Raw genomic sequence first — 23,447 nt, 5'->3', positions numbered from 1 at the left:
CCACACCTGGTTAATCAATAATCAGAAGAAAGCCTCTTGCTTGATCATTGGAACTGCTTGCTTAACAAGTTTTCTTTAAGGGACATGTCATTTTTATTACTAATGTATCAATAAAGGGGAAAAGTTTGAGGTAGGGGGGACTCTTCAGGACTGGACTCTCCCTCTGGATGCATCTTGTTTTCCCCATGGGCAAAAGGGCTACCGCTGTGCCAGTCGAGAGCCACACTCAGCTTCAGTAATTATCGCAGGTTGGGGGTGTTTTACTAACCTATTGGAGACGTGTGTAAGTGCTTGAGACTAAGTAAAGTTTAGCTTTAAGTGAAAGCACTCTTGTGTTGTCCTATTCGTGCCAGCTATCTATCGGTCAGACGGCCATGTCTCCCCTGATTTATTTCCTGACACCAACTTGCATAGAGTAAAAGTTACCAAGAGCTATGGGTTGAAAGACATTCAAAATCACATCCCCTGATTGCTATAATATGACAGAAACATTTATAACATAACTTAATTTGTTTGCCAATACCTTTATGTTAGTAGCGTTCAGTACTCCCACTTCTAATCCAGTTCCATCCAAAGCAGTTCAATACATTTATTGGGAGCCTTTTCTTTAGGCTACCCATCCCTCCTGGCTGCCAGGCAAATCCAATAACCTTCAGTAGTTCACACTGAGATAGTATTAGGGAAGGTGTTGCAATGGCTTTTCTTTCCTTACATCCAATGTCATTCAACACCCAGGGGCATTCAGTTGGGCTTGCATGCTGGAAGTTGACTAAGAAGTACAAATTGGCAAGTCTTATTCTTTTAGTAACCAATGTTTTTACGTACCCTTTTTTCCCTTGGTAATTTCACTTTGTGCTTTAAAGACTTTTTATGTCCATCCTTTTATTCCTACCAACCTTGTGTCTCATTCATGTTTTGCCTTTAAATGTGCCTTTACCACCTAAGGATGTTTCCCTGTTAACAGACTGGCATTTCTTGATCTCCACCCTTCTGCAACATTGATTTCTGTAAATACAGTTAAAATGCTTGTTAATCCTTTTCTGCCTAATGCGGTATTTCCTTTTTTTTGTAACACAATACACAACAATGCTAGCAACAAGACAACCACTACAAAACAAAACATAAAACATAAAACACAATCTTTGTCATGACAGTAGATCCATGGTATTCTGGGTTGCTCTTCAACTGGTACCAGCTTTTTCTGATTTTCTGAAAGACAAAAAACATGTTTCTACCCCTTTTGGGGTGGCAGATTATTGCTTAAAATATCCCTTCCTTTTACAAATATACTTGCTGAGTGCAAGCAAAACAGAGGAATTACCCCCATACCTTCCTGTGTTTTTCTCCTATAGACAGGCCAGGTTTCAATGGCTCCTACCTTTTAAGGGTTTAGGGGAAATTATCCCACTGTTCAGTTATTAAATTCATGAGGTGGTGTACCTCAGTTTTCCTTCTTATACAGCAGACCAAGTTTGTAATGTTTTTCTGCTGTGCTAAGCTTTAAGTTTATTCATAGGTAATAGCCGAGAAGCATCGTTACCATATGACCTTAAAGGTTTTTCCAAAAATCATACTCACTATACATTGTTACAGGGGTACTTATTGACATTACATTTATCCCAGTGTTTAATATTAACAACAACTCTATTAAAAACTTCAGATTTCAGCACTGCATACACACACAAAAAGAATATTTTTTCCTACTTACGGTTAACCTGTCCCTCTCCTATTTTTAGGTTTGACTTCTTTTCCACCTTCCTCTGGAGAGTCATAATTTGAGCCTTTTGGTTTCAGGTAGTTTGCATTTACACAGATGCTTTCTGGCTTGCTTTTGGATCCAAAGCCATGAGCAACTTAGAGACCCTCTCTTAAAAAGGGACACAATCAACTTCCACCTGAGTTTTCGTTTCTTTTCACTTCCTGCTTCCAAAACACACAGAGATCTGAAAAAGAAAACACAACCTACTGTGGCTCCCTTTAGAGCCCTAATAGGATTTTAATTAAGTAGCATGCTTTGTTTCCATTCATTTTACCTCTTCTACAATATTCACTGCACATGTCCTGGGAAACATGCACCTTCCTTTCATAGTTTAACTTCTATAGCATTAGATTAGCCATATCAATTTTTACATAAGGTGTAATCGTTTCTTTTGTGCTCACAGAATTTTCATGTACCTTTATCAGAGTGACAGTCTGATTACTCAGAGCCACCTTAAGACTCAGTGTTTCTAATGTTGCTTCTTTTTTTTGTGCACCTTACTCCTGCTGTTGCTCCAGAGGGGCACTGGCTTTTTAAATTTCTTATTCTTTTACTACAGTTCTTATCTGCTATTTTGTTACCAAAAAAAAAGGATCCAGAATTTCTTCCCATTCTCCTGGGTTTGACTGTCCTGCTGCAGCCACGACTTTGGTGTTTAAAAAGATATTGAGCTTTATGAAGCATTTGGGTACCTTAAGGGTTAAATGCTAAATACCACAGTCAAACAACACTAGTTACCTGTGTCTGGCAAAAAGTGTCTGTCAGTTTTGCAACTTTGAATGAAATAATCAAATGCATTCTTAGTGGTATTATTTAAAAACTAAACCAAAAACCAATTTATCTTAAACCTACAAAACAGAGTTTTACAAGCCAGGAGCGCCGGCCTAGGTCCCAAACACTCCACACATTTACACAATATGTTTATATATACACACACACAGATACATATATTCTCTTTTGCTTAAGATCCCTTACATGGCTTTAATTTTTACACAGCTAAACATAGATTACGTTGGTATACATTTGGGGTCAATTAAGTTTCAATAGAAATCCTTATGTTCTTTTAGCGAATTTGACTAAATTGTTCAGTCAAATGATTCAAAGCAGATTGTCTTTTTGCCTGGCTTATTTACAAACATCCCTTTGAAAAAGGGCCCATTTTTCCTTCAGAATGGCTGCAAAGAAACCAAGAATTCTTTTTCTATAACATTTTTCTGTTAATGTTTGTACATGGTTCAACTGCTTAATTCCCTCCAGCCTCTGCAGAGTTAACTTCTCACTCTCTTTCCTTAAATCACTTGCTTATCTCCCAAAATGACACCTTCATCAGCTCAGATTTTACCAGTACAAGTATTGTCCCGGGGATCTGAATTCCCCATGCCGGTACTTACTCCTGCCAGTATGCCCCTCAGGGCTCCCAACCCAGTATGCCCCTCAGGGCTCCCAACCTGTTTTTCAATCTCTTTATCTGTTGCCTGCCTGCTTGTCTGGGCCTGATCCTGCTTTCCTTGCTGAACCACCCCTTCCCATAGGCACAGGCTTTCTCCCACTAACCATTTAGCAAGGTGGGTGGGCTCCTCAACTAGCCCCCACCCCTCCTCATCCCTTTTCTTTGTTATCTTTCTCTCTTGTTGCTTTGGGGTGGTCATTCTGCCAGATAGGTAGTGACCCTTTCTGACAGAAGGCACAGGTACTTCGCTATTATTTACTGTCTCTCAGTTCAGTCCAAAAAACCTTAGGCTGCCCACATTCTCTCCACCAGATTCGTTACCCACACAAAATTCTCTATCACTCTCACATTCAAGGGCATCCACCTTTTCCCCAGTTCCTAGAGCTCCAGGCAAAAAGCACCTAACTTTACCCTGCCGTGGGCTCTACTCCTCCATGGATTCCGGGCAAACACCCATTCCTTGTGGACTCAGAGCAAACTCCCTTTCCCATTGGACTCAGGGCTTAATCTTTTTCAGATTTACAGGGTCTTTTACCAGTCAAAGAGCCTTACACAGTAATATCCTACATAACCTCTATTTCTTAGCAATCACCAAAAACAGACTGCACACACATGCAGTGCTCACCACTCCCAATAAGACAGAAGGACTTTTCCTGATGGCTAGTCAGAATCAGGCCCATCTGGGGGACACCAGTTTCTGCATGATTTCATTGGCAGAGTGTTAAGGTCTGGCAGCTCTGATCTTTGGGGCTGTGTCCTGGAGTTGGTTCCCTGTCTCTGGACATAATTTCTCCACTCGAGCAGGCAATCAGCCTGAGTTCTGAGTCCCAGTAACAGAATGTATCCGTAAATTAACTTGCGAACTGCAACACGGGAATTTGTGGAGAGCAACCCCATCCCACCATCTTTTACCTCCTATTGCAATGCACAAACTACAAACTGTTTGTACCATCCGTCTCCTTCCTTTCTACCAATCCTCGTTGAGGCCTCCAAATTCTGTTACCTGGGGTTCTTTCAACCCAAAGCTGTCGGTAACTTTTACTCTATGCAAGGTGGTGTCAGGAAATAAATCAGGGGTGACACGGCCATCTGACCGATAGATGGCTGGCACAAATAGGACAACACAAGAGTGCTTTCACTTAAAGCTAAACTTTACTTAGTCTCAAGCACTTACACACGTCTGCAATTGGTTAGTAAAACACCCCAACCCTCGATAATTACTGAAGCTGAGTGTGGCTCTCGAGTGGCACAGCGGTAGCCTATTTGCCCGTGGGGAACACAAGATGCATCCAGAGGAAGAGTCCAGTCCTGAAGAGTCCCCCCACCTCAAACTTTTCCCCCTTATTGATACATTAATAATAGAATGACATGTCCCTTGAAGAAAACTTGTTAAGCAAGCAGTTCCAATGGTCAAGCAAGAGGCTTTCTTCTGATTATTGATTAACCAGGTGTGGGTTTTACCAGAGTTTGCAGCCTTGAGGTCCCAATAGACACTCCTGGGGAACATCCTGCTCTTCTAAAATGCATGTGTAAGCAGAGTCAGGATGAGCTCTACCCTGACATCTGGTAGCGAGTCATGGTGGGTTGTGGAAAAGAACTTCAGGGGCTGATCTCATTTGCATAGGCACACCCACCCTGCCTAGATGGTTACTTTGGCTGCTGTAGGAGCCCCAGTTTCTCTGTTATTGGGGCAGGAATAAACTGTTATTATCCTGATCATGTGAATCAAGGACAGTGGAACTGTACTTGGCCTTTTGTTATGATGGAGGGACTCACCATCAACTAAGCAGCACTTGCTAGGCAAGGGTCACAGGTTCCAAAGACCAGTGAATGGAGAGAAAAAAGAAAAGAAGTACTTGTGGCACCTTAGAGACTAACAAATTTATTAGAGCCACAAGTACTTCTTTTCTTTTTGTGAATACAGACTAACACAGCTGCTACTCTGAAACCTGTGAATGGAGAGAGGGAGGTACTTTTTATTTCTTTGCTGGGGCATATCAGAGCTAATTTTGATTCATTAGGCATCTAGTTACAGACTGTTGAGCTGATTTTACTTTGGGCTAATGGTGTACCAGCACTGAGGTTCTCCTACTACAAGCTGAAATCACTGAGTGTTGTGTTAAGTAGCGGGCAAGCCTGAAAATATATTGCAGAGCAGTTTGTGGGATAGCTGGCAGAGCAGAGCCCCATGGAGTGGTGGGGCAATCAGCTTTGGACCATGTAAGGTGCTCCTTAACCCCCTCCATCTCCACCTGGGTTGGGAGGTAAAACTCTGCAGATAAACTTTCAAACTCTGGGGCTGCCCTCATCAGGGACAGAGACTTTTGGGACTTTGGGTGACTTTTGGGTTGCTGGACTCAAGAACCAAAGGGAAAGGACATACCCCAATTTGCTTGGGGTGGGTTTTTTGCTCATGGGTTGTGTTATGAATCCTGTTGGTGGTGTTTCCCCAGCATTAATGCCACATTGTTTCTCTCTCTTATTAAAAGGCTTTTTACTACACTCAGACTCTGTGCTTGCGAGAGAAGTACTGCCTCTTGGAGGCGCCCAGTGGGGGTGGTATATATTTGTCCCAGGTCACTGGGTGGGGCCCTGAGCCAGTTTTGCATTGTATTATTGGAATGGAACCCCTAGATACTGAATCCGGCCCTTGTTGCTGCCAACTCTGACGGGCAGAAGGGTTACACATGTAACAGTTTTCAGAGTAGCAGCTGTGTTAGTCTGTATTCGCAAAAAGAAAGAGTACTTGTGGCACCTTAGAGACTAACAAATTTATTTGAGCATAAGCTTTCGTGAACTACAGCTCACTTCATCGGATGTATCCGATGCTCACTTCATCGGATGTATCCGATGAAGTGAGCTGTAGTTCACGAAAGCTTATGATGAAGTGAGCTGTAGCTCACGAAAGCTTATGCTCAAATAAATTTGTTAGTTTCTAAGGTGCCACAAGTACTCCTTTTCTTTTTACATGTATCAGTAACTTCAACACAATTCTTATCAGGAAGAATGTGGGATTAAGCTGCCCATAACCCCCTGCCCTCCTGCCTTGGTAAAGCTGAGGCTGTGATATGGCCAATTTAGAACCTGCTGACTTGGCTGCTTTTAGCAATAAGCCATTGTGATTTCAGGCACTTTACTGGTTTGCCAAAATCTCCCCATACCCAGGGAGCTACTCAACCCGGTAACCAACCTTCTGTAAAAACAAGTAAATTAACAAACCAAATCTATGTTTAGTGACAGTAAGGCTACCTCAGGACCCCCCCAAATCCTTGGAAGCATGGAAATACCAATTTAAGGGAAAGTCTCCAGCATTTCTTGTCACTATCTGGAGGGCTGGATTGGGGAAGGTGGTGGTGGTGGGGAAGGAAGGGGAACACAGGATGCAGGAATCAGGGAGGGCTTCTGGCAGCAGGGGAGGTGGGTTGTGAGGAGAGGGCAGGCTGGGAGTATTTGGGGAGGCCAGTAGCAGGGGTTGTATTAGGGGGAGATGATTGGTGCATCAGGCAAATAAAGTCAGATTTTGCAATGAAAACTCTAAAGTGATTTATTGCATTTGGAGCAGACGCAGGAAACATCTGAGATAAAATCCAGGAGGTCAAATCAAGCATATACGCAAAATACATCCGTGTATACTTTACATTCAGTACTTTCCCTGATGGAGCTGGGGCTGAGCCATTACCCTGGGGTGGGTGCTTGTCCTGCTCATTTTATCCCATCCACACCCTGATAAGATCCCTTCCTGGCAATGGGCTGGGAGAAAGATGAAAGAACAAAGCATTGCACTGGAGGAAGGAAAGGTGGGTTGGATCCAAGCAAGCAAAGTGGGCTGCAAGATGGCTTATCACTGGCAGAGACTTCATTCACCCTTCTGTCTCAAGCATCAGAATAGTCATTCTTCAGCTGACTGCAAGAGAAAGAAATTAAACAGCATGAGCTCTGGTATTGTAGAGGTGAAATACCACCTACTCTATGCAGTGACCCCACTGAGTCTGCCAGTCTCCTGATCTCTTGCCAGACTGGAAGGCATAGAACACAGAAGGACTTTACGTAGCTGGGGGGAAGTGCAATATTTATACAAAGTTGATTAGGCATTTGTGAGACTTAATGCACTTTATTTCCAATGTGGCTGCACTGAGCTCTTTAGGGGAGTTAAAGAGTGACTGTAGTGCTTCATGTTTTGCACAGCTTGTTCTGTTTTCAGATGTAGATGTATTGTTTTGTCTATTTCTAATAAGGGCTATTTTTGAATCATAACTAACTGTGATTGGGGTCTATGTGATCGGGGACTCTTAATTGAGAAGAATAGACAGGCCTGTAACTAGAGCTGATCCAGAGAATAGAAGGGTGTGCTGTCTTCCGGGTGCTAAGATACGGGATGTAGACCTGAGGTTGAAAAGGATCCTAAAGGGAGCGGGAAAGAATCCCCTAATTATCCTTCATGTGGGAACAAATGATACGGCTAGATTCTCGCTGGAAAGTATTAAGGGAGACTATGCTAGGCTGGGGAAGACGCTTAAGGAAATTGAGGCTCAGGTGATCTTTAGCGGGATCCTTCCTGTTCCTAGAGAAGGGCAACAAAGGTGTGACAAGATTATGACTGTCAACAGATGGCTTAGGCAGTGGTGCTATAAGGAGGGCTTTGGGATGTATGGCCACTGGGAGGCATTCACAGACAGAGGACAGTTCTCTCGGGATGGACTTCATCTGAGTAGGGAAGGAAATAGACTTCTAGGATCGAGGCTGGCACAACTGATAAAGAGAGCTTTAAACTAGGAATTAGGGGGAGATGGATGGGAGATGTCCAGGAAATCTCCACGCCAGATTTTAGCATTGAGAGGGAAGAAGACGAAGTAAGAAAGGATACAGCTGTGGGTAGGAGAATGTATATAAGGAGTGAGGGCGGTGTGGATACTAGTCTAATAGGTTATACTGGCTGTAGAATGACTTGCCTAATAGGGTACAAAATGTGAGCGAGGCCAAACAGCAAAAATTAAGATGTTTATACACCAATGTGAGGAGCCTAGGTAACAAAATGGAGGAACTAGAGCTACTGGTACAGGAAGTGAAACCAGATATTATAGGGATAACAGAAACATGGTGGAATAGTAGTCATGACTGGACTACAGCTATTGAAGGGTATGTGCTGTTTAGGAAAGACAGAAACAAAGGTAAAAGGGGTGGAGTAGCATTGTATATCAATGATGAGGTAGAATGTAAAGAAATAAGAAGCGATGCAATGGATAAGACAGAGTCCGTGTGGGCAAAAATTACATTGGGGAAGAAAACTAGTAAAGCATCTCCTACGATAGTGCTTGGGGTGTGCTATAGACCTCTGGGATCTAATTTGGATATGGATAGAGCCCTTTTTAATGTCTTTAATAAAGTAAATACTAATGGAAACTGTGTGATCATGGGAGACTTTAACTTCCCAGATATAGACTGGAGGACCAGTGCTAGTAATAATAATAGGGCTCAGATTTTCCTAGATGCGATAGCTGATGGATTCCTTCATCAAGTAGTTGCTGAACCGACTAGAGGGGATGCCATTTTAGATTTAATTTTGGTGAGTAGCGAGGACCTCATAGAAGAAATGGTTGTAGGGGACAATCTTGGTTCAAGTGATCATGAGCTAATTCAGTTCAAACTAAATGGAAGGATTAACAAAAATAAATCTGCAACTAAGATTTTTGATTTCAAAAGGGCTGACTTTCAAAAATTAAGGAAATTAGTTAGGGAAGTGGATTGGACTGAAGAATTTATGGATCTAAAGGTAGAGGAGGCCTGGGATTACTTTAAATCAAAGCTGCAGAAGCTATCGGAAGCCTGTATCCCAAGAAAGGGGAAAAAATTCATAGGAAGGAGTTGTAGACCAAGCTGGATGAGCAAGCATCTTAGAGAGGTGATTAAGAAGAAGCAGAAAGCATACAGGGAGTGGAAGATGGGAGGGATCAGCAAGGAAAGCTACCTAATTGAGGTCAGAACATGTAGGGATAAAGTGAGACGGGCTAAAAGTCGAGTCGAGTTGGACCTTGCAAAGGGAATTAAAACCAATAGTAAAAGGTTCTATAGCCATATAAATAAGAAGAAAACTAAGAAAGAAGAAGTGGGGCCGCTTAACACTGAGGATGGAGTGGAGGTTAAAGATAATCTAGGCATGGCCCAATATCTAAACAAATACTTTGCCTCAGTCTTTAATAAGGCTAAAGAGGATTTTAGGGATAATAGTAGCATGACAAATGGGAATGAGGATATGGAGGTAGATATTACCATATCTGAGGTAGAAGCAAAACTGAAACAGCTTAATGGGACTAAATCAGGGGGCCCAGATAATCTTCATCCAAGAATATTAAAGGAATTGGCACCTGAAATTGCAAGCCCATTAGCAAGAATTTTTAATGAATCTGTAAACTCAGGAGTAGTACCGAATGATTGGAGAATTGCCAATATAGTTCCTATTTTTAAGAAAGGAAAAAAAAGTGATCCGGGTAACTACAGGCCAGTTAGTTTGACATCTGTAGTATGCAAGGTCCTGGAAAAAATTTTGAAGGAGAAATTAGTTAAGGACATTGAAGTCAATGGTAAATGGGACAAAATACAACATGGTTTTACAAAAGGTAGATCGTGCCAAACCAACCTAATCTCCTTTTTTGAAAAGGTAAAGATTTTTTAGATAAAAGAAATGCAGTGGATCTAATTTACCTAGATTTCAGTAAGGCATTTGATACCGTGCCACATGGGGAATTATTAGTTAAATTGGAGAAGATGGGGATCAATATAAACATAAAAAGGTGGATAAGGAATTGGTTAAAGGGGAGACTGCAACGGGTCCTACTGAAAGGCGAACTGTCAGGTTGGAGGGAGGTTACCAGTGGAGTTCCTCAGGGATCGGTTTTGGGACCAATCTTATTTAATCTTTTTATTACTGACCTTGGCACAAAAAGTGGGAGTGTGCTAATAAAGTTTGCCGATGATACAAAGCTGGGAGGTATTGCCAATTCGGAGAAGGATCGGGATATTATACAGGAGGATCTGGATGACCTTGTAAACTGGAGTAATAGTAATAGGATGAAATTTAATAGTGAGAAGTGTAAGGTTATGCATTTAGGGATTAATAACAAGAATTTTAGTTATAAATTGGGGACGCATCAATTAGAAGTAATGGAAGAGGAGAAGGACCTTGGAGTATTGGTTGATCATAGGATGACTATGAGCTGCCAATGTGATATGGCTGTGAAAAAAGCTAATGCGGTTTTGGGATGCATCAGGAGAGGCATTTCCAGTAGGGATAAGGAGGTTTTAGTACCGTTATACAAGGCACTGGTGAGACCTCACCTAGAATACTGTGTGCAGTTCTGGTCTCCCATGTTTAAAAAGGATGAATTAAAGCTGGAGCAGGTACAGAGGAGGGCTACTAGGATGATCCGAGGAATGGAAAACTTGTCTTATGAAAGGAGACTTAAGGAGCTTGGCTTGTTTAGCCTAACTAAAAGAAGGTTGAGGGGAGATATGATTGCTCTCTATAAATATATCAGAGGGACAAATACAGGAGAGGGAGAGGAATTATTTCAGCTCAGAACCAATGTGGACACAAGAACAAATGGGTATAAACTGGCCACCAGGAAGTTTAGACTTGAAACCAGACGAAGGTTTTTAACCATCAGAGGAGTGAAGTTTTGGAATAGCCTTCCAAGGGAAGCAGTGGGGGCAAAAGATCTATCTGGTTTTAAGATTCTACTTGATAAGTTTATGGAGGAGATGGTATGATGGGATAATGGGATTTGGGTAAGTAATTGATCTTTAAATATTCAGGGTAAATAGGCCAAATCCCCTGAGATGGGATATTAGATGGATGGGATCTGAGTTACCCAGGAAAGACTTTTCTGTAGTATCTGGCTGGTGAATCTTGCCCATATGCTCAGGGTTTAGCTGATTGCCATATTTGGGGTCAGGAAGGAATTTTCCTCCAGGGCAGATTGGAGAGGCCCTGGAGGTTTTTCGCCTTCCTCTGTAGCATGGGGCATGGTTGACTTGTGAGGGAGGCTTCTCTGCTCCTTGAAGTCTTTAAACCACGATTTAAGGACTTCAATAGCTCAGACATGGGTGAGGTTTTTCCATAGGAGTGGGTGGGTGAGATTCTGTGGCCTGCGCTGTGCAAGAGGTCGGACTAGATGATCAGAATGGTCCCTTCTGACCTGAGTATCTATGAAAAAAACTGTGCTACCTGCACTCACATAAAAACAAATGAAAGCAGAGCTATGTTCCTGTCACCCAGCACATAATCACCACTATGTCTCTTCCACTCAGCGCTCACTCCCCACCCAAAATAACATTTGCTAGGAATTTAGTAACGTTTAACGACAAGTGATAAGAAGGCAAATAAAATCCTTAGAGTTCACTAGTATACTCCGCATATAAATCCAGCATATGACAGCACAGGGCATTTCTTATGCTGTTGGCAACAGTTTTCCTATTATGGGGTTCATGAGGCCTAGTTTCTGGCCACCTAAAGACTGAAGCAAGCAGTTCAGTCTTGGCAATCCAGGCAGGCCTAGAAAGCTCACTGCTGCTTTTGCAAATGTGGAAGGTGCAACCATAATAGCAATCATCTTCCTCACAGAGCAGTCGTGCATAAGGAGGCATTTCCCTGGGCTTTCAGAAACATGGCCTTCCTTGAACTGAAGTTCTACGGCCACTGCTAGTCATCCCAGGACTGGAGAACAATGATGCAGCCCCCACCACTCTGTGCTTTTGGTTTTTGTCCAAAATAGCTTGTGGGTACTGAGTGCTTTGTCCAGAGACCCTACACCACTCACTGGTGCATGCGGGGCTTCTCTTCCAGCTAAGATTGCCATTACATGGCTCTCTGCTAGTAATGACTGAACAGCTGCCACTGTCTCTGCACCGCTGCTTCTGCTGCCTCAGAGCATATAATCATGAAATCCTAGGGAATGCCAGCTCTCCACTCAGTGAGAAACCCTTGTTCTCATGAAAGCAGTCAGCAAGCGAAGCAGCATGTGTTGGTTTACTTGGACGCTGTTATAGGGATTCTGGGAATTTGTCTTCTCCTCCCACAATCCCTCTGGCACCTGTGAGGCCTCCCAGAAGGCTATTAGCAATCACTCATAACACACTACAGTTTGGAGCAATACTAGGAATTCTGGGATGAATGCCCAGAAGAAATTGCTACTAACACAAGCCAGTGCAGTGCTAGTATAGATTTGGGGTGTAACCGTAAAGACACTAAACATGAGTGTGAATATTGTGAGGATGCACTGATTTGTGTTTACCTCAACTGAGATAACTAACATGAGTTAATTGCAACTGAGGGAAGTATAGTCTAGGTGCAGCCTGAAGAGAAAGGCCCCATGTCCTATTCCCCCCATCCCTGAGTTAGCAGCTAGCCCCACTCTCCTGAGGCCACCATCTCTCCCTAGTCAGAGGGGCCTGGATTTGTACTTACTGACCATTGACACTGACAAGTTCTCCTTTCAATCAAGTCTTGCCTGGCTCGTGCCATCTTTTCAGCCCGTTGCTGTCAGGAGAGAAAGCAGTGTGGCATGAACCCTCATTTCTGTATTTAAAGTTCTTCCCTCCAAAGTGGCCGGTGGTTTCAAACCCTCTGTCTGCCCTGACTGTACAGATTTTATTTGCCTTTGTCAAAGTTCCTTCCCACTCTGAACTCTATGGTACAGATGTGGGGACCTGCATGAAAACCTCCTAAGCTTACTTTTACCAGCTTAGGTTAAAACTTCCGCAAGGTACAAACTATTTTACCTTTTGCCTTGGACTTTCGCTGCCACCACCAAACGTCTAACAGGGATATAATTTGGAAAGAGCCCATTTGGAAACATCTTTCCCCCCAAAATCCTCCCAAATCTTACATCCCCCTTCTTGGGGAAGGTTTGATAAAAATCCTCACCAATTTGCATAGGTGAACACAGACCCAAACCCTTGGATCTTAAGAACAATGAAAAAAAACATTCAGATTCTTAAAAGAAGAATTTTAATAGAAGAAAAAGTAAAAGGAATCACCTCTATAAAATCAGGATGGTAAATATCTTACAGGGTAATCAGATTCAAAACATAGAGAATCCCTCTAGGCAAAACCTTAAGTTACAAAAAGACACAAAACCAGGAATCTACATTCCATTCAGCACAGCTTATTTTCTCAGCCATTTAAAGAAATCAGAATCTAACACATATCTAGTTAGATTACTTACTAAGTTCTAAGACTCCATTCCTGGTCTGTCCCCGGCAAAAGCATCAGACAGAGAGAGAGGCTTTGTTTCTCCCTCCCCCCAGCTTTTGAAATATCTTGTCTCCTCATTGGTCATTGTGGTCAGGTCCCAGTGAGGTTATCCTAGCTTCTTAACCCTTTACAGGTAAAAGGGTTTTTCCTCTGGCCAGAAGGGATTTTAAAAGTGTTTACTCTTCCCTTTATATTTATGACAGCCTTGCTCCTCAGAGATTTAACTGGGATATGGCTATTTTAAGAGCCCCTACCCCAGGGGTGGTGGTGCCTAGTTCCCTCCCACTTGCTCCTCCAATGAGGGGGAATCCTCAGAGTGCCATGAAGAGCCTTTCCTCCTTTGCTGTGTGCTGGGACTTGGGGACTCACCCTTCTCTGCTGCTGGGCAGTATAGATGAAAGTACATAGGCTTGCAAGGAGAAGCAGCACTATGCCAGCTCCAACCCCTGCCCAGATCCACACACAGCTATTCCGTTCAGCAGCCTTCACTGTGGAGAGAGAAGTGAGTGAATGGGAGAGATAGATGTAGAGAGAGACACAGAAAGAGACAGCACGGGACTTTGAATGGAGGAAGTAGTGGTGGTCTTCCTACCCACAGTGTAGTCAATGCTGGTCATCACGTTGTTCTCCACCTGAAGGCTGCATCTCCACAGCCCCACAGTCTGGGTCTTCACTGTCACCTCATTGCATCCCAACATGTTTAATTCCTTCTCAGTCCCATTCACATGCTCCCAGTACAGCTGGGCAGTAGGTGGGACAGGAATTGAGAGATTGCAGAACAGGGTCACGTTAGCCCATTTGGAGAGCGGCTCAACAGGGTCAGCAGAGACTGCAAAGAGAACAAGAGGGGGACATGCAAAGGAGAGGATGGGAACAACCTTTCCATAGGGTCTGAGAGAGTCTTGGGGTCTCCAGATGGTAGGCACCTTTTTGGGGGGCACCTCCCATACTCCTGCCCCACTTCCTCTGTAGTGTCCATAGGGGCCACAACTTCCTCTCACCTGTCATCACCACTAGGTGGATGGCCTTCTCCACACGGCCACGGCTGACTGTGAGCTGGCACTGATACCATCCAGCATCCTTGAACTGGACTTTGGGCAGTTTCACTTCCAGGTGATTGCTGGTTTTCCATGTAACCTGCATGTTGGCCATTTGCTTAAACAAGGGCAGCTCTTTAGAGGTGACTGTGAAGTTAAACTTCTCCAGGTACTTGTTGTCTGCCCTTGATTTCCACTCCAAGCCTCCTGTGATGTACTTCAGCTCTCTTATCTGCTGCAGGTGAGTGCTCAGAGAGTAGGAGAAGGACACGGTGGAATTAACAGCTTTGTAGAGTGTCTCCTGGTTCAAATGATGAAAACCTGAATTCAGAGGAGAACATATGGAAGTGTGGGGAGCAATAGCATCATAATCAATTTTGCAACCTCACCATGGAGCAGGGAGGAGATTGTCCATCCCTCTGTCTAGCCCTAGGGAGACCCCCATCTGGGTTATTGTGCTCAGTTCTGGAGAAGCTCAGAGAAGAGCCACAACAGTTCAGGACACCAGAAGGATTGGGTTCTTGAGAGAGATTCAAAGAGCTAAATCCATCCAGCCAAGCAAAGCTACAACTAGAACAAGGAAATGAGAATCATCTGCATGAGTCTGAGATGCACAAATCCCTGGGGGAGGGGGACTGTTTAGGAGAACAAGGGGGAACAGGGTGAGACTGAGCCAAGGAACAGAAGCTAAGGAGCCAGCCTTCAGTGCTTCGGGAGCCTGGGGATCCTGAGAGGAAGGCCCTGGTGCTGCATTGCTCAGGACACTGGGAACTAGGAACCCCGGAAATGGACTGTGACCTTTCCCTGGGGCTGTGTGTGAGGAGGAGATGGGATCTGTTTAGATTTATCCACCGTCTTCTGCATTTTCTAGGCATCTGCAAAGTTCTGAGACTCAGATCCATGCTTCTCTTACCTATCACCAGCACCTTATAGGGTATGTCCAGCTTAGCAGACAGGGATGTGATGTGGCACGTCCAGGTTCCACTGTCCTCAGCACTGAGTTGGTGTATCAGCAGACTGCGTCCACCATTCTTCAGTTCTCTTGACTGAGCAGCTGTCACTTTGTACTTGTGGTTGTCATACCAGATGGTGCTGGCACTTGAGGGACCTTGTATGGTCAGCATGAGTTTTTCACCCTGCAGGAGGTAGCCACTTGGAGAACCTGTAACTGTGAAGAGAGAGAGCCCATCCAGTGAGTCCTGTTGTCCCCCAGCTTCCTCAAGGGGAGAGGCTGAGACTGAAGGTGAGCATGGCGATCTCAGCAGAAGGGCAATCTGAGGAGGTAGGGCTGAGCTGGAGGAAAGGGATCTGCGATAGCTCAGGCCAGAGGAGATGGACAAAGGACAGGGACCTCAGCAAAGTGTTGTCTCAAAGCTCCTTGCACTCTTATCTCATTGTCCCAGATCACTCACCTTCAAACACTTGCAGCTGGACCATGAACGTTCTGGAACCGACTCCACAGACGTACTTGCCAGCATCAGAGTGCCTCAGCTGTGACAATATCAGGGAGAAGTTCCCCTTGGACATCTCCTGCTTATTTAATTCAGATCGATTGAAAAATGGAGTTTTGCCTTTGGGGAGAGTAAAAAGGCAGTGGGTGAAAGCTGCTCGCTAGGAGAGAGGGAATTCCATAGCCCTGTCTGAGGGACAAGGGAGTGGTGAATTTGGAGTTCTACCTCTCAAGAGCTGCGTCTGATACTGGATCACAACTAGGTCATTGTATTTCCAGGTCACCCCATCATTTTGGGATTTGTCAATACAGGGCAGGATCACCTGTTCCCCAACAGCACCAAACACTGTTGTCTCTCCCTCAGCCATAGTGGGGATCAGACCTGAAAGAGACCCCCCAAAATAATGCAGGGAAGGAACAGTCATTACAGTGGCAAAAGTAATACCCCCTCTCCATCAAAATGGACCCCAAACCTCCTAATCCCCCACACTCTTCCCTGGGAGTCTCCCCCATTTTTACTTGCTCTTTTTCCTCTTGCAGTCTTTCTGAAATCTCTAGTCTCCTCATTCCAACCACCTCAACTCTCTTCCATAAAATCTAATCTAACCTAATCTATCTATCTAACAAATAGTGGCAGATGTGGCATTTTCCTGCAATATCCATGAAAAACCTTACTGGATTAAGTGTACGTATATCTGGATTAAGTTAATACACTGAATTAAATGCAAAGGTTATATATTATTGTGGGATGGGATTGTATGTAACCTCTCTAGGTGGGGAGCTGTGATGTGAACCCTGGGAACGGTTATGAACTTCAAAGGACTGTATTGAACAATGTGCCAGACAAGAATGGACTTTTGGGGACAAACAGTGTCAAGTGGTTTGTCTGGGGACTCTCCAGGGGGAGGAGAATGTGAAAACCCAGCCTTATGAAGCTGTGCCCTGAGGAGGGGACCATTGTCTGCTGATCATCTGCCCTGGGAATCTCAAGATGAAAGGCCCAAGGTGTATAAAGAAAAGACTGACCTATTCATGGTTGTTCTGGGTCTGAGTCTGGAACAGTTATGAACTTGTAACCACAGAGAAAACCCTGTGTGAGGTTTGAAGGATGGACTCCTACCAGAGCCCTTGTTAAAGGTGGGATGATCACTGCTAAATACTTTTTTTGTTTTTAGCATGCTTTCTCTGTATTGCTTTTGCCTTAGGAATAAATGTATTGGCTTAGAAAGACCTATGTGGTAACTTCGAACTGCTGGCAATTACCCTGTTCATAACCTCTGGAGAGACAGCACAGTGCAGACATTAGCCTTGTCGGCAGTCCTTACTAGGGAATTCACAGTGTAGGTAGGGAACTGTGCAGCCTGGAAATATCCTAGTCAGGAGGGAGAGAGATGTGGGTCTTCATCCAAGGGAGGTGATGGCTGGGGAGCTGGATGCCTAAGTGGGTGTTGCCTAAATCCTAGTATGCTTGTGTTTGTCTCTATTTCTGTCGCTGACACTTTCTGTCCCACCCTGGAGTTACAGCCATCGCTGTCTTTGTCTTTCTCTCTTACCTTTCCTCCCACTCCTGCTGACCTTACTTTCCATTCTCCCCTCCCTTGGATTTCCTGCCTTCATTTCTTTCTTCTGTGGCTCTCTTCTTTCAGCCCCATTCTTTCCCATTCCTGCACACCCTCCCTACATTGCCTTCTCTCTCTTGCCCTAGCTGACAGAGATTCTGTTTTGTTTTACACATACACAAACTTCTCCCTGGGCCCGTGTCTCCAGAAGGCTGCAGCATAGCCTTCAAAAATCACGAGTCAGGCCACCAAAAAATCATGAGAATAAAAATCATGAGATTTAAAAAAAATCAGTGTTTTCTGTTTGGCGTTTTCGGGCCACACTCGGGTCAGGTTTTCAAGCTTTTCTCTGTAAACTGGAGAGGCAAAATCTTCTTTTTTCTAATTGAAAGCTGAGAGTCTTGTGCAATCGTTCTCCATTCCTGCAGCTGGGGCTTTAAGAAAAACATCACGTATGGCAAGAGCGCCAATCAAATCACAACAACTGGCAAAACTGAGTCTGTCACAGCAAATCCCTTCATAGGAAACATCAGACTGGCTGCAAGTATCCACTACCACCACAGGGACTGGGGTGGGGTGGTGCAGGGGACAATATTTTTCCTCCTGCACTTTGTGGTGAGTGGTTGGGATCAGTGCTGTATTTGATGTGGTAGTACCCAAAGGTCAGGTCCCTTACAAACAATTCCACAGATTTGCAGGTTATTGGGACCTCTGACCCACAGGACCAGGACTGGTCTTGGCACTCCTGCCCCAGTATCATGACATCTTATCACTTCAGTCAGTGCAAAGTCTCCCTGTTGCAGCACTGCCAACACCATGCATTCAAAACTCCCAACTCAGATTCCCCTCCCCGCAAATCATGAGATTGGCTCAAAAATTATGAATTTTTTTAAATAATAAACCACACTGGTTTCCACGTGCATTCTGATTTGTATAGGGAAGATGCCTAGCCCCAATTTGTATGTTATCATTTCAGGTTCAATATTCAAACTGAAACATACACACAAAAGTGCAGGAGGTCTCCTGTTTGGCTCCTTGGGGGCAGAGCCCCCTTGCGTCTCCTACTCTTGATGGCAGAGAGCTGATCACTGACTATCTAGGTTTCCACTCATCTAAAATTCTGCAGGACACTCCTGTATTTAGGAATATGTCCTACCTCCTTGAGTCAGCCCACAGCCTGTACCCCGAGCAGACAGACCCTTTGTACAAAAATACTCTGCAGTCTAGGGGACACCAAGGCCTCATACCTCTACACTATGGGAGAGGCAACTATTATTCCACTCACTTTATAGATAAGGTAATTTCTAGCAGAACTGAGAATAGAACCCAGGCCTCTAACATAGGAGACCCAAATCTCAACCATCCTGCAAAACTGCCTTTCTTTAAATAATAATAATAAAAAAATCTGTCATACCTATGTGTCTGGCCAGCCAGTCAGTAAACACTAGACCACACTCCCCTCCCAGAGCTAGCCACAGATTATCTGGGTAGTTCACTGGCAAAGTGGGTGTCACACCACCCTCTAGTAGTTGGGCCACATAAAGAATCATAGAAGGCTAGGATTGGAGGGGACCTCAGGAGGTCATCTAGTCCAACCCCCTACTCAAAGCAGGACCAACCCCAACTAAATCATCCCAGCCAGGGCTTTGTCAAGCTTGGCCTTAAAAACCTCTAAGGATGGAGATTCTATCATCTCCCTAGGTAACTCATTCCAGTGCTTCACCACCCTCCTAGTAAAATAGTTTTTCCTAATATCCAACTTAGACCTCCCCCACTGCAACTTGAGACCATTGCTCCTTGTTCTGTCATCTGCCACTACTGAGAACAGCCTAGCTCCATCCCTTTTGGAACCCCCCTTCAGGTAATTGAAGGTTACTATTAAATCTCCCCTCACTCTTCTCTTCTGCAGACTAAATAAGCCCAGTTCCCTCAGCCTCTCCTCATAAGTCATGTGCTCCAGCCCCCTAATCATTTTCAAGCATCAGGGGGTAGCCATGGTAGTCTGTATTCACAAAAACAACAAGGAGTTAGTCTTTAAGGTGCCACCAGACTCCTTCTAATCATTTTCGTTGTCCTCTGCTGGACTATCTCAAATTTGTCCACATCCTTTCTGTAGTGGGGGGCCCAAAGCTGGATGCAATAATCCAGATGTGGCCTCACCAGTGCTGAATAGAGGGGAATAATCACTTCCCTCGATCTGCTGGCAATGCTCCTACTGATGCCCAATATGCTGTTAGCCTTCTTGGCAACAAGGGCACACTGTTGACTCATATCCAGCTTCTTGTCCACTGTAATCCCCAGGTACTTTTCTGCAGAACTGCTGCTTAGCAAGTTGGTCCCTAGCCTGTAGCAGGGCATGGGATTCTTCTGTCCTAAGTGCAGGACTCTGCACTTGTCCTTGTTGAAACTCATCAGATTTCTTTTGGCCCAATCCTCCAATTTGTCTAGATCACTCTGGACCCTATCACTACCCTCCAGCATATCTACCTCTCCCCGCAGTTTAGCGTCATCCACAAACTTGCTGAGGGTGCAATTCATCCCATCATCCAGATCATCAATGAAGATGTTGAACAAAACTGACTCCAGGACCAATCCCTGGGGCCTCCACTTGATACTGGCTGCCAACTAGACATGGAGCCATTGATCACTAACTGTTGAGCCCAACTATCTAGCCAGCTTTCTATCCACCTTACAGTCCATTCACCCAATCCATACTTCTTTAACTTGCTGGCAAGAATAATATGGGAGACCGTATCAAAAGTTTTGCTAAAGTCAAGATATATCACGTCACATCCACCACTTTCCTCATATTTACTGAGCCAGTTATCTCATCATAGAAGGCAATCAGGTTGGTCTGGCATGACTTGCCCTTGGTGAATCCATGTTCACTGTTCCTGATCACCTTCCTCTCCTCCAAGTGCTTCAAAATGGATTCCTTGAGGACCTGCTCCATGATTTTTCCAGGGACTGAGGTGAAGCTGACTGGTCTGTAGTTCCCTGGATTCTCCTTCTTCCCTTTTTTAAAGATGGGCACTATATATGCCTTTTTCCAGTCATCTGGGACCTCCCCTGTTAGTCACGAGTTTTCAAAGATAATGGCCAATGGCTCTGCAATCACATCAGCCAACTCCCTCATCACCCTTGGATGCATTAGATCCAGACCCATGGACTTGTGTGTGTCCAGTTTACTTCTATTACCAGGTATTCCTTTAGCTGGAATAGATCACAAGGAGATCTGTGTTGTGACTCTGAAAAGCCAAGGGTTCAAGTCCTGCTAAAAAATCCATGTGGAAAAAATACTTTGTGATCATGTTATGAAAGACTGTCTCATAACACATAATGCAGCCAAGGGCTAGGTTCCATAGCTAGCATTAGTTCCAGCATCTCCTACTGTTTGACATTAAAACCTCTGTGTTCTTGTATGTAATATTTATCCTCCTATGGGACCCCACCTAAGCTAGCATTAATTGAAGGATAGATGCCTCAGGGCATTGCCAATGGGTTACAGAGATGGTCACCAGCCTGACTCCAGCGCAGCTCAGTGGAGACTGAAGGTTATTTGCATCTTCAGGCTCTCACCCAGGTGCTGCCTCTGACCCCACTCCTGTCCACTCACAAAACCCTCTCACCTGAGTTTAGTGGTGCTTTCAGTATGGGCTAATTGGCCTGGCTAGGAGTACTGGCTAGTGCCCAAGTAAGCCACCCGCTTTGCAGGGAGAACACAGGATAAATCACTCAAGTATTTATCGGCCTCCAATGCCTTTCCACAATCCTCCTATGCCCTCCTCCCCTCCCCTCCCACAATTCACTGGGAAAGAATTATGAAACAGCTCAGTTTACTGCAGCATAAAGAACCCTGGGATGTGCCCCCAGGAGTCCTAGAGACACCCATGGGTGAATGCAGTGGCAGTGAGGTCACAGTCATATAGGTTATGGTTTTGAAGTATGGCTGCTCACACCCAGGCTATGCTAACCCAGGTGCTCAGACATGGATGCTGATCATCTAAGTTACCTGTGCAGGGAAGACACACCCTAAGAGGGGCCATCTTTTTTGGTGTGGTGATCTAGCCAGTGTGTTCTCCTTGGAGTTTGATATCAAATTCAGTGTATTTTACACTGTCCCTAGATTTCCAGTTCTCCTGGGGCTCCAGATTTCTGTATTATCACATGTAGCTGCATAGTGGTTGCTTCACTTTTACTTAATAAGGCCATTTTAGGCTTGTGGATTCAGTCCCACTGTCAGTGATCGGATATGGCAGCCGTTTAAAAAAAGGGCAAAACTTGTTTAGTTTGAAGCAAAAAACCAGGAGATTGTAAAGAGCCTAAAAATACCCAAGCTGCTGCACCACGCCCTGCCCAGCCAGGGACTCACCGAGCTGCATTACAGAGAAGACAGCAAGGATGTTGTATGCCATGACACTGAATGGGTCCATCCTCTTGGATTGTTCCTTCCCTCTGTGAACTATGAGCTGGAAATATCGTCCAGGTAAAGGGATCCTAATGTGGAAAAACCCAAATGAACTATTAATAGTGGTTTATTTTCCAAGTCTTGTGGCTCCATGGCTGGGCCTACGTACTTGGTCAATGCCCTTGGTGTCTGCTGTGCTCCAGCACAGCTAGGTGGAAATTCTATCACTGAGTCAGGTGAATTCAATATGACAATGAAGAATCCAGCCAGTGTGTTCTCCCTGGAGTTTGATACTGAATTCAGTGTATTTTACACAGTCCCTAGATTTCTAGTTCTACTGGGGCTGCAGGTTTCTGTATTATCACATGTAGCTGCTCCCTGTCAAAATTGTGGAAGTGGGGGCGTGCTGGAGGATTTTCAGTAGCACAGCAGTGGCTTGGCCTTTCTGCACTTGGAAAGGCACTATGGGGTTCCTGCACCCATGTGGCAGTTGAGGCCTTTGCCCCAGGTAGGGGCTGCATCTCCTCTTTCCCTTCCTTTCTGAGAAGACAGGGGAAACTTTGAGCTTGAATGGGCAGAAGGGAGGCTAGAGGGCCTGCAAAGGCAGAGCAAAAATCTGGCCTTAATTGCTTCTTTGTGATGGATACAGACAGCTTGGAAAGCTCTTTTTAAAGGGTTTTCTGGTTAGTTAGTTTGTTTTTGTTTTTTACCTTAGAAATCTCATGACTATCAAGTCTGGTGTTCCCTGGAGGACTTGTTGGGATTCTCAGAAATGTGGAGCAGGGAAGAAGGGGAGGTGTAGAAATAGTAGTAAAAAACGTTTTTCTCCCAAGTGTTTATAGCATTTGAATTAAACAGCTGTTAACTGAAATCTGAAAATCATGGAAACAAAACCCAAAGGACTAAGATCTGAATAAAAAGTTGATAAATTTCACACCCTGGGCGATGTAATTAAGATGACCTCAGACCCAGTGTGGACACTGCTATGTTGATGGAAGAATTCTAGTTACTGTCTCTCAGGGCAGGTCTACACTTAAAACACTGTTGTAGCACTTAAGTGAAGACGCTTCTATGCCGACAGAAGAGAGCTCTCCTGTCGGCATAGTTAAAACTCCTCCCTGAGAAGAGGTAGCTATGTCGGCAGGAGAAGCTCTCCTGTCAACATAGTGCTGTCTGCACCGGGGGTTAAGGTTGGTATAATTACATCACTCAGGGGTGTGTATTTTCCACACCTGTGAGTGACACAGTTACACGTACATAGGTCTGTAGTTTAGGCCTGGCCTTAGAGAGGTGGATTAACTACACCTTTGGAAGAACTACATCACTGTAGTAAATGTCTGCATTACAGCGAGGCAGCTGTTGCTCTGTAGATGTGCTGCAGTAGCATATCTGGTGCAGACCTACCCTGAGTGTAAGAGCTAGAAAAATTTGTAGGGTCCTATTCTCCCCTGTGCTTGAACATAGTGCAGGGAAGTGGCCATTGGAACCGGTTGTGGCTCCCTGATCCTTGGCTGCCTTGCAGCAGTTACTCTAAC

General features: G+C 44.5%; 1 protein-coding gene across 1 annotated transcript in view; it reads right to left on the bottom strand.

The window, feature by feature from the left end:
- Positions 1-6,737: 6,737 nt before the first annotated feature.
- CD4 (CD4 molecule) overlaps positions 6,738-23,447 on the bottom strand; it is a 36,810-nt gene continuing 20,100 nt past the window's right edge. Inside the window, exons 2-10 of the mRNA XM_038379036.2 lie at positions 21,877-22,001; positions 16,172-16,327; positions 15,908-16,066; positions 15,409-15,663; positions 14,460-14,816; positions 14,051-14,287; positions 13,828-13,946; positions 12,674-12,741; positions 6,738-7,113 (exon numbers count right to left, since the gene is read on the bottom strand). Coding sequence (XP_038234964.2) covers positions 7,083-7,113; positions 12,674-12,741; positions 13,828-13,946; positions 14,051-14,287; positions 14,460-14,816; positions 15,409-15,663; positions 15,908-16,066; positions 16,172-16,327; positions 21,877-22,001 — 1,507 coding nt within the window. The 3' untranslated portion in view covers positions 6,738-7,082. The remainder of the gene's footprint in view (positions 7,114-12,673; positions 12,742-13,827; positions 13,947-14,050; positions 14,288-14,459; positions 14,817-15,408; positions 15,664-15,907; positions 16,067-16,171; positions 16,328-21,876; positions 22,002-23,447) is intronic.

This window comes from Dermochelys coriacea, chromosome 1, assembly GCF_009764565.3.
Source record: "Dermochelys coriacea isolate rDerCor1 chromosome 1, rDerCor1.pri.v4, whole genome shotgun sequence".
Lineage (NCBI taxonomy): Eukaryota > Metazoa > Chordata > Testudines > Dermochelyidae > Dermochelys > Dermochelys coriacea.
The sequence above is the reverse complement of the archived record's forward strand: the minus strand, read 5'-3'. Positions and strand labels throughout refer to the sequence as shown.